The sequence below is a fragment of the Hyposmocoma kahamanoa genome, unplaced genomic scaffold, assembly GCF_003589595.1.
Source record: "Hyposmocoma kahamanoa isolate Upper Pololo Valley unplaced genomic scaffold, ASM358959v1 78, whole genome shotgun sequence".
Lineage (NCBI taxonomy): Eukaryota > Metazoa > Arthropoda > Insecta > Lepidoptera > Cosmopterigidae > Hyposmocoma > Hyposmocoma kahamanoa.
The window spans coordinates 22,661,393-22,672,792 of record NW_020653945.1 but is presented as its reverse complement, the minus strand read 5'-3'; the positions used below and the strand labels follow the sequence as shown (position 1 = coordinate 22,672,792).

Here is an 11,400-nt window from a genome sequence, read left to right as displayed (position 1 = left end):
AGTTACGGTTCATATTTAAGGCGACTTATTAAGTATAAAACCTAACTAGGGACCACGTCCACCCTTGACGTAGGGCTATTGAAATCGGGTAATGTAATAAGCGTTTTATTGTGACCGTTTTCCCGTAAACAGGTACTCTTTGCATAAATAGCACGCACTTACAGAACTATAATATAAAGTTAACAAATAATAGCATGCTTGGCTTGCGCAAGTTTAGTCGTGTTTGCTTGACTTTGAAAAAGGGTATATTACCCAAGTACCCAAGTACCCAATTGGATGAAGAGAATTTCAGATTAATTCTACGTGTCGGTGTTTATTTCGGGGTATTTTTTACTATATACGATAATATATAAATTGCACAGAAGAATTAAACATCCAAGAATCCAAGAACTTATAATTTTATTTACTTGGCAGCTTAGTATGTTGTAATAAAATAAAAATATTGTCTATGATTAGTCTATGGGTGGACCATAAACAATAAAAAAAATGAGTCGCTTCCGCTTTATTGGCGGTTTTATCTTTTTCCGCATCCTCAATTGCGCACGTTTTTCATTATCCAAAATATGTTTTTGATATAATAAAACTTGTGTCTTTTACGATTATACCTAATTAAAAATCAACTGAATTTAATTGATTTATGAGTTTTATTTACTTTTAGTTGAATTAGAGAGATTAAAGTTAGAAATTGATAGAGCATGATTTACAAAAATGTACTTTCTAAACATTTTTTTCCCATTAATTATAATGCAGTACGTATTTTTAGGGGTTTCCACTGCATTTTAAAAAATATTGAATATGAGAAATACTGGGTAGATTTTTCATATTCACGTACGATAAAAATGTGGTTAAAGATAAAATATTAAAAAATATTTGTGGCAAAAAAATATTTATTTATTATTACACTCATTTTTCCTTTTCTTTAAGTATTGGCTACGATAATAAAAAACTTAAAAAATATAAATAAAAAGTATAAATTACAATTGAAAGAAATTCTTTCTTGAGAAACGATATAAAAATTTATTCTTAAATTAAAGCTTCATATTTGCAATTGGCAAATTAAATGGTATTTACTTAATTAGAGTAGGTAATTATTAAAATTGTATGAATTCATACTGTGTATTCCAACCAAAAGCTTGTGGATAAGTCATGTAAGTACTAGGCGTTTAGAATGCCGCATGCCGAAATAAAAAAATAAATGTGTTATATTTCATAGTTCCTGAGTTTTTTAGGGTTTTAAAAAGTTTTTGTAAGTACATAAAGTATTTGTCGACTGCGTACAAATCTCTTTAATTACGTTGTACTTTTAGGTACTTTATGGACGTAACAAATATAATAAGTGCATAATTAAAATACGTGTAGGGTGGTAAGGGTACAAGCATTACCTAGGTAGGTGCTTATTTATAATTATGTACGCAACATACATATAAATAGGTACATGTGTCATTATTAGGTAGGATTTATTGGTAGAGCAATGGGTAGGGCATGATTCTAGTAATTCTATATTTACCTAGGTATACTTATGTAAGCCAGAGCAGGTATGTTATAAAAATACGCTTAATCGTTTATTCACCAAAGAATTTTGCATATTTCGAAAGAGATTATATGCATTTATTACATATTTCTGGTTATATACTCGATGATTACATATCACGCTTTTATACAATATATACAGACAAGAAAATACAACACATTTGCATCTCTAAAATTTGCAATTTTTTGCAACGTAAAATATTTTTTTGCAAAATGTTTTTAATACGTATAATGCAATATTGTTTCACTTGAACTTTGATATGAACGTAAGTAGGTATTCATACAGCAAACTACACAAATGAATACATATCGGCGAATTAAAAAAGAAAAACAAATTAAAAAACATAATATTGTAATCTTTCAAATGTTTTCGTAAAGATTGCGCGCGCCTCCTGCGCAGTCGCTTTGTAAATACGCGACGCTACCTTTCTCAAACCGGTCGTTCAACAAAAATTCAAAAATTCGTTAATTTTTTATGGCTTTGTGAACGAGGGGACCAAGGGTAGGAATTTGGGAGAGTGGCGTCCGCTAGGGGTTGCTTGGCCGCTTCGCGCCTGCGCACGTAGTTCGCGCCACTGCTACGTCGCTTGCAAGCCAGATGTTCCGAAAAGCTTCCTGTCGCCGCCGTTTCAATGCTCAGCATTTTTGTACTAAAGTTATTGTAAAATGTGTACTAGGACTTTTTTATCGTCAATTAATAAGTGCAGAATTCAGTGAATAAATCGTTATGGGTGTTGCATAAACTAAGTGTTTGATTAGAAATTATCGAGCGTCTCGATGTCCACGAGTTCACTCGAGACCAACCAACAAAGCGGCGGACATTTTATTTTGAGTACTCGATAATGTAGCGTTTGCGTCGAAAACATTCATGTCGTTTTGTGGTTACAAATTGGAATATCGTTCGCTTACACCTTTCGTAAGTATTGTAATTCATCGTTAAATATTTCGTAGACAATGGTATGTCGTGCGAAATAAAGTTTGAGAAGCGGTAATAGTCTAGGTTTTACCGCTAGCCTGTAGATTTTTCGGTGAAAATGTCGTTGAAAAAATGACGTAAGCAAAACTAAACAGCTGCAGGAATGTTCTGAGGCCCTCGGTATTACATAAAGTGCGATTTATTCGTTATCGACCCACTCCGCTTCGGAGGCTTCTCACCTGTAAATTCCGCGCGCACGGCGCCCCTAACCTCTTCACTAATTGAATTGTCATGATTAGAAGCAGTCGGAATGAAATATCGAGGAGTATGTGAGACATTCGCGATGTTTGTGTAACAGCGATGCCGAGGGGGGTGAAGCGAGGGCCGGTGGAGAGCGAGGCGGTGGTGGTGCGCGCCGGGGCGTCTCCGGCGCAGACCACGCTGCTGGCGGACAGCCCCGGCCAGCCAGTCAGTTATCATCTACTGGATCACGGTTATGGGGCCACGCCGCAGCACCAGATCCGCCGTGAGGCTCCATCGGTGCCACCTAAGACGTCAGAAGTAAGTACATCCTCTACTATTATCACTAAACTTTTGGGTCTTCACAATTAAATCTAGGAGTAGCCATACTTTTTGAAATCACTGATGTGTAGGTGGATACAGATGTCAAGCCAATCCTTACTGGAAGCCTGTAAAGTGTCTGGAACCTTTACGGTTAGTTGTCAGTGTAGTATCATGTTCATTTCGAAGCACCAAAACAAATGCTTGCCTTAGTCTACGAACAAGTTAAAAGTGAGAATGTCACTCTACTATTCAATTATCCTGCATATATGCTTAAAGATGGAATTTGGTACAATTTTAATTTTAATTACAATTAAGTTGACCTAGATTATCTTAAACATCTTTGAATGACTTTTTTGTTACTAAATAATATTCTTCCCCTTGTCCAGTTTACAACTATTTGTGTATGTAATTTGCATCTTTAATACAATTAAAGTTTAAAATGCTGATATAAATATTAAGTGTTTTCATTATAGAAATGGAAAATACAGTTATTCTGAAATGTTTGCTTGACATATTAACTATGCATCACTGAATAATACTTACCATTCCTTGGTTATTGGAATCATGCTAGTAATGTTACAACTTTGGGACAATTTTCAAAAGTGTTTAACTATTTGTGTTAGTTATGTGAGCATCTTGACTCCTGCGGCCTCTATCGCTTAGATAATTAACAAATGCAATTGTGGAAATCGTCATGACCTCAAAGAAACATATATAATTGTATTTACAAAGTTTTAATGCCTTTGAATTACATTAAATATTTCAATATTTTACCTACAAGTGGCATTATAAATTCATATCCTGTGGTTACATCATACAGTTCAAAATTTTATACATAATGTTACCAAGTGGTTATAATAACAAACAAGAATAGATTTGGTTGGGAGCCATTGGAAGTAACTAGAAGACGAGACTCCTTTTAAAAGACATGTCTATCTAGTTTTCGAGTTGTAAAACATTAGTGATGATGTGACAAGATTGCATCATTAAATAATTTGGGTGTTTTAAGTTTTACTTAATACAATTTAAAATGCAAATTTGATCATTGCACTGTATTGATAAGAGTACCCTCATACATGCCCCGAAATATCAATGCAAAATTCTTCATTTATTACTTTCAAGTCTTTTTTTTTATTATTTTGGACATTTGGGTATATAGTTGCAGTTCTTGTCCATATACTGATATAGTGATCTATCAGTTTCAAGTTCAGTTCACATGATCATGACATTGTAATGCTTTGAAACCTTAAAATAAAGATAGGTTTCAATGACACAAAAAATTTATAAATGATGATCCATAGGCCTACATTTTAAACAACTATGATATTTGACTAAAGAATAGTATGATTATAACTATAGAGAAATAAAGAGAGATTTGAGAATGGGTGCTACAGTGTACATACTATGTTGATTGTGATAATCCGCTGGCTTCAATTTTGATCTTGTATGCTACATGACTATACATATGAAACAGTATTATGGGTATAGACCTTGACTAAAGAAGGCTTCAATTACTCTCCAGTACTCTCCGTCTCCATGTAGTGTTGAGTACATACACTAAGCACATAAAATTATAGATGAGTCACGATTTTTTTGTGATAGGTATAGATAATTCAAGATGTTTTGTCTCCGGCTTTTATTATTATTTTTTTTTAATAATAAAAATGTGCCAAACAGGTACAATTGCCTGGTCTCAATCTGGGAATTCCCTATGAGTACCAGAGCAACTGAGTTCACTCTGGACACCCAGACCAGAATCAATTTAGAAAAGTACTATTTCCCTAATTGGTCCTTTCGGGGAATCGAACCCGGGACCTCCTCATCCAGGGCCCTAAGTGCAAACCTTCGGACCCCCGAATTCGTCAGTTGGATAGACTTATTAATCTATATGCATTTGAATGTATGTATTATTCAATACCTAGGCATTTAATTATACAGGTATATCATTATACATTGATGATTGTTGTTCGGTGTTATCTGCGACATTTTTGTCGATGGTATTGATTGGTCTAAACGTAAAATTATCCTGGCCCATTGGGGTGATTGACCTGTAAGAGGTCATTGAACTCTGCATAATTAGATAAGTCCCACAATGTGTCTTTTGAAGTGCTGGTACCTCAGGAATTTTGGGGATTTGAATAACTTGTATACAGAATTGTTCAATTTAACTACAATAAATTTTATGTATAGTATGAAAAGATACGTAATATATGAGAGGTATCAATGAATGATTTTTATCGAGGCCTACATGAGTATTATACACTAGAGTACGTGATACTATGTATCCCTACATCGGCACACGCGAGGACTTGTACGTCGCTAAGTACTGGTCCTCACAAATATAAACGCCAGAGTCGACACGCCGAGAAGAAGAGTATGTGTTTCATTATTCGTCCATACATTTATGATATTCACCCAGTACATCCTCGACGCACTCTTCCGCGCAATTTGCGCCTCAATCTTGACGATAGGTTACAGGATTAACAATACGTAGTTTTATAATGAATTGGACGAAGTAGAGCGGTTTACCAGTCGTGGTTGCCTCGTGCGTTATTTTATCATGCATGCTCGCCACACCGTGCGTAGTCGATTCCTACAGTTTGATCCGGTACTAACGTAAAGCGTATGACACACTTCCGTACTTAGGAATTGTAGCGTGGGATAAGATGTGCTGTTAGCTTATTTACTTTCTTCCTTCGTGACACGAATTGTATTTATATCGTACAACGTAGCGTTATCGTGGTCACGCGAGAATTTTACTTATAATTGACGTTATAAACGGTTTTTATTCATAAACGTCTAACTTTGCAAACAAAAGCAATCGGAACGGTTTTTGAATGATAGCACTGACTTGTTACTTTTACGATGGTCCTGCACTTGGCCTACTCAGTAGGTCTAGCACGATAGGGCGCGACTTACGCAAGAGCGACATAAGCGCGGGATTGCTATGCGAGAATAGCAGTATCTCGCGCTCTATGTCGCTCTCGCGCAAGTCGTGACCTATTGTGCTAGCCCTACTGTTCACCGCTTTATTGCTGTAAGGGAAGAAAGTAACTATAATCTAAAGTAAATAAAAGTTGCATGTTTGCGTGATAAGTAGGTTGATTTTAACTTCTAGTGGCATACATGTATTATTTGCCAAATTTCTGTTTAGATGTGTGTTATAACATGTTTTTTTTTTCGTAATATTTACATCGTTTCAAGTGCATAATATTTGACGCTTCAAATCTTTTAAATGTTGTAGACCATGTTAAGCGTAACTTGGCCAAGGGTGGTGAGATGGCGTATCCATCTTCCATGGAATGACAGCAGCGTAGGCCTGCCGGTATTAGCCGCAAACTACCTGACTTTGTTTGCGGTTTTAAGTAATGTTATAAATAAAACAATATTGGGTTGTATTGCACTTTCAAAAGTCTTTTTATATGAAAACATTGCTCTGAATCTAGCTATTCACTCTCGCTTTTATTACAAAAAGTGAATTTATTACTTTAAAATCTAAATATATAATGAGTATGCAAATGAGGCAGTTGTACAATGTGAAGGCAAAATACCAGGTTAAGAATGTTCTTAATGTAATATTCTTACAGGTATAACAGTTTTATCTTTTTACTATTATATTATTATAGTTAAATTTAACAAAGTATTTGTGATGTGAAAACTTGAAAACTAGTGCGTTAAATACCGTAGCTCGACTATGTAATTGAAATTGGATACTTTTGGGAAGACGGCTTTGGGGTAAGATATTTGAAACTTGTAAACAGTCGCGGCGGCTTGGGATGCTCGTCTGTTGCTACGCAATGATCTATGATGGCGTTTACAAAGTTTTAACGTGTAATAACGATATAATCTCAGTACAGAGTACTAAAATAACCCACCGCAAAAGTTCGTGGAATTACATCTATTTGCGAAGTTTTATTCAAATCGGTTGCCGAAAAGTGCGCGAAACCGGATTAGTCACCTAGTTTGCCACCCTTAGAGGTGGAATATTTTCTTCAAATTTAAGAGTGGTTCACACGGCGATTTTTAGCAGCGAATGCATCGATACAAACGCGCGATTGCGTCGATGCAATCGCTTATGAAACCCAAGCGTTCGTATCGATGCGGTCCCGCGCTTGTATCGCGCTTAAAATTGCGCGCTTGTGATTAGCGACTGTATTGCGTTTGCATCGCTGCTAAAAGCCGCCGTGTGTAATCGCTCTTAATTGGTCCAATAATCAATATTGACAAATCCTCTTTCCGATAAAAATAGAATCATCAAAATCGTTTCATAAATTCACCAAAATCGTTTAAAAAAACTGGAGTTATCGCGATAAAAAATAGCGAATTGGTGTCCATGGCACCCGCGATACAGGGTTTCCCTAGTGCGGGGCTATGCGACGTAAAAAAATTTGTAAGACAGTCAATGGACTATATATAGTTTAACATCAAACAAAAGATAATTTAAATAACAACAACAAATAGCGTACATGAAAATATATTATAATAATACGTTTGGTTTACTTAATTTGTTAAGTAAATAATAATAATTATAACGCACACACTCAACGCAGCACCGCACTAGGGAATACCCTGTGTCGCGGGTGCCATGGACACACACATAGACAACCACAAATTGCACCCAAACTCACGAGATAAATAAATGTAGGCCCTACAAATATTTTTTCCGAGCCGATAATCGAACTTGGGACCTCTTTGTGGCAGTCCGGCATGGTAACCGTTCGGCCACAGAAGCAGTTATAAGTTCTATATAATTAAGCAGTTATAATAAATAGTAAATAAAAATGTGTTGAATTCAATACAAGCTTCTGGCGTTTGTGATTTTTCACTTTATGCTAACTTTTTGAAAAAAAATGCATGTTTTCAATATTAACGGAAAATCAGCCGAGTGCCATAAAGTTAAAATTTTTGAAATTGCAAATAATACTATAAATGTATGGTGTTATAGTTAGGTGCAGGGCAGTACTTGAATTACTTGTAATTGAAATGTGTAGCTTGTATTTAGATTACTACCTAAAAATGTATTTTGTAGTTGGTATTTCAAATATCTGCTTCTTGTGAAAGAATCCTGGGAAGTACTACCAGCTCACCGATTCTACCGTCAAGCAGTAATGTTAGCATTGTTGTGTTTCGGTTTTGAAGGTTAAGGGTGCTATTGGTATTACAAGCGCATGGGGCTTAACAACTTGTCTCAGGGTGACGGGCGCAGTGGCAATGCCAGAGATGTGACATTTAAAGCTCTGAGTGGCACTACAACTGTTATGGAGAGGCGTGTAGCTTAACCATCAGGCGCACGACTTGTTCTGTCCCGTCACTTGGGTTCGTAAAAATAACGAATTTTGTATTTGATGCTATAACACCGGTCCGGCTTAAAAAATGAGGTCAAAATGCCGTATTTTGTATTTTATAGATTCAACAAATCTCACGAAAGTATTTTGTATTTCAAATACATTAAGAAATTATTAATGTATAATTTGTAATTTATATTTTAATTAAAATATGTGGCACGTATTTTGCGTTGCCCTGGTTATAGTCATGCATTAATATTTCCTAAATTAGTTATGTAGTGTACATTTCCTTGCTAGTTTCCCTACAAACAACTCCTTATCCATCAATGTTGGAATATAGTAAAAGATAGCGACCGCACCGCATGCTTAACGTTTAGAAAGAGAAAATGAGATTTAATCTACGGCTTAACTGAGTCCTGACGAACAGTCATGTCGCTCTGCACACGGGATAATTTCAACAATATTTTTCTCACGATATTCAATAACAAGTTGATTGGAAAAAATGCCAAATGGCATGTCTATTAATTTCAATTATCAATAACATAGTTTTTTTATTTTTTTACATAACAACAATTGACTAATTTAGTAGGCACTTTTTTCAATCGACTTCCTATTGGATATCGTCAGAATAATCTTGTTGAAACTATCCCGTGTGCAGCGCAACATAACTGTGACGTAAACTGTCAAACTTTTGACAGTATTGCGCGACAATCACAGTTGCCACCTATTATTTGTAAAACATCTGATAAATAAGTCGTAGCTGAACCGGAAAGACAGATTACCAATGCTACTTGCTGTCTTTCTTCACGTGATTACCTGCCCGGCAATCACGAATAATGATTTCCAAAACACATATTCACAACATTACAATAGAATAACACGAAGGTTTGAATCTGGAGTCATTAAGCCACAATAAATAAAAGGGGTTCTTCAGTTCACATGGGAACCCACAGGACGAACTCATAATCAGAACACTTGCATTTGTGTATATAAATATTTGTCTAACACGGGACAGGCTCGGATCACGGTACTCGGTACCCACCAAACCGGCACTTTTGTAAAACCCTTAAAATTGTTTCTGTGAGATAGTCATGTGTCCATATAGACTGATATACATATAAATAAATAAATACATTTATTTCTTCTAAATCTCTGAAGCACTGGAATTATAGTATTAAATAAAATTATCGAGTTCTTAGGTTTTCGCGATTGTTACACATAGGAAATGAAACTATTTTTCCGGATTTAAATCGCGTATATTTGTTTTTTCAAACAAACCGACGTTTCGGGCCCTTTACAGGTCCCATGGTCACGGTTGACTATCAACCGTGACCATTTAAATCCGGAAAAATAGTTTCATTTCCTACAAATAAAATTAATTAATGTGGACTAAAAGGTTGAAGACTCTGCTATTTATTAAAGCTTCACCTGAAGCCATTCGCTTGCTGCATCGGGTTGGTGGGCGCAGAGTACACCAACTGTACTGCACAACTCCTTGTGAAAGAGCTCGCGATGTCTTATGTTATATTTGTTCCGAGTCTCTTGTGCCTCTTCAGACATTAGTCTTATTGGAAGATTCACGAAACTACGTTAAGTAAACTAACTACGTAAAACTACGTTTAAGTATGAAGGCTGTCGTGTGTAGAAAGGTTCTTTTTTTATTAATTTAAAATTTGGTACTGCAGTATCCGTTTACGATTCGTGGGTTTGGTACTATTTATTCAATCAGTTAAACAAGATGTGGCCAACATGTTTAACTGATCACAATATCAGGTTGTTTGACGATTTTTTATTGCTGCTATAAACTCCTACGAGTACGTTGAAATTAATTTTCGTTATCTCAACTAATACTAGAGATGTTATGGTTAAACACATTTGAAGGGGGATTCTCCGTCCCTTTTTAGCTAAATTATCACGCAAGGCGCCATTAAAGGTTGTGACGTCATAAAATCGTATTGCCGTTTCTTTTTAATTCCTCATTTCTAAACGTTGTCGCCGATTACTATTTTACTTTTCAATTTTAAACTTTTCACTTTTACAATTATCAACCATTTTGTTACGCCACCAGTACTCCACAAAAACTGAACGTTGGTTAAGAGCAAGTCTCATATTTGCACAGAACAGCTGGGGGGGGCCTAACCTTAAACTTGTCGCTATGTAAACGTTACTTAAAATACCCCGCAAGTGTGGCCAACCACATGTTGAAGCGTTCACCCGTCACCATGTGCTGTGCTATTGCCATGTGACCAGGTACTCACTTCCTGCCCACATCTTAGCACTACTTGTATTGCACATTTTTTTCGGTCAACGTCCTGACCGACACTCGACTATTTGCATATCCTACAGCCGTTCCTCGATTACATCACTGCCGTTCACCCTTCAAGTTAAAATAACATCGCCTAACGTAAAAGCTTTAGGTCGATTTAAATAGGACGGGATAGAAACGCCTTTGTACAAAGTTTTGACGATCTATTTTATGCAATCCCTACCTTTTGCATTAATTTATTATTATTCCCTTTGAAAGGAACAAATCGATTATTTTGATAATGCAAGCGGCTTGCTAACGCCAAGGAAAACGGTTCGAGTTTATTTGACTACTTAGATGTCAAACTGAAAGCACATCTGCCCTGATTTACTTGACGTTCGACGGTTACACATGCGCAAGAGAGACGCACAATCCAGCAAATTAACAATAGTCCTTCTCAATTAATAATAGCGAGAATTTTGAGATAAGAAATTGCCATTCTTTCGCCGGAGGTCCCTTCCGAGAGCTCGGCGGCTTTTGTGTTGATTCTAATTTATGTCATGTATTGTAGCCGTTACCCTCCCCACACACTTCCTTTTAGGGGCAAAGCCCCGCGCTGGTGTTGAAATTGAATTTGTTGCAGCCATTAAATGCTCCGCATCTTCCTATTCGCTGTCAACTTTTCGGCGTTGATTTTCTTGTTTATGTTTTAAAAATGTTTACAATAACAGAAGTGCGCGAAAACGCTATAGTTCAACTTCATATTACGAGCATTTGTATATAATAAAAGCAATAATAAATGCTGAATTAGTTTCCTACCAGTGGCCGTCAATTGAGGATATTAACCATGACTTATTCCG

General features: G+C 36.1%; 1 protein-coding gene across 1 annotated transcript in view; it reads left to right on the top strand.

The window, feature by feature from the left end:
• The first annotated feature begins 1,921 nt into the window (after positions 1–1,921).
• LOC113232813 (transcription factor E2F2) overlaps positions 1,922–11,400 on the top strand; it is a 34,481-nt gene continuing 25,002 nt past the window's right edge. The window contains exons 1-2 of the mRNA XM_026467629.1: positions 1,922–2,446; positions 2,805–3,007. Of these exons, the coding sequence (XP_026323414.1) occupies positions 2,807–3,007 (201 nt within the window). The 5' untranslated portion in view covers positions 1,922–2,446; positions 2,805–2,806. The remainder of the gene's footprint in view (positions 2,447–2,804; positions 3,008–11,400) is intronic.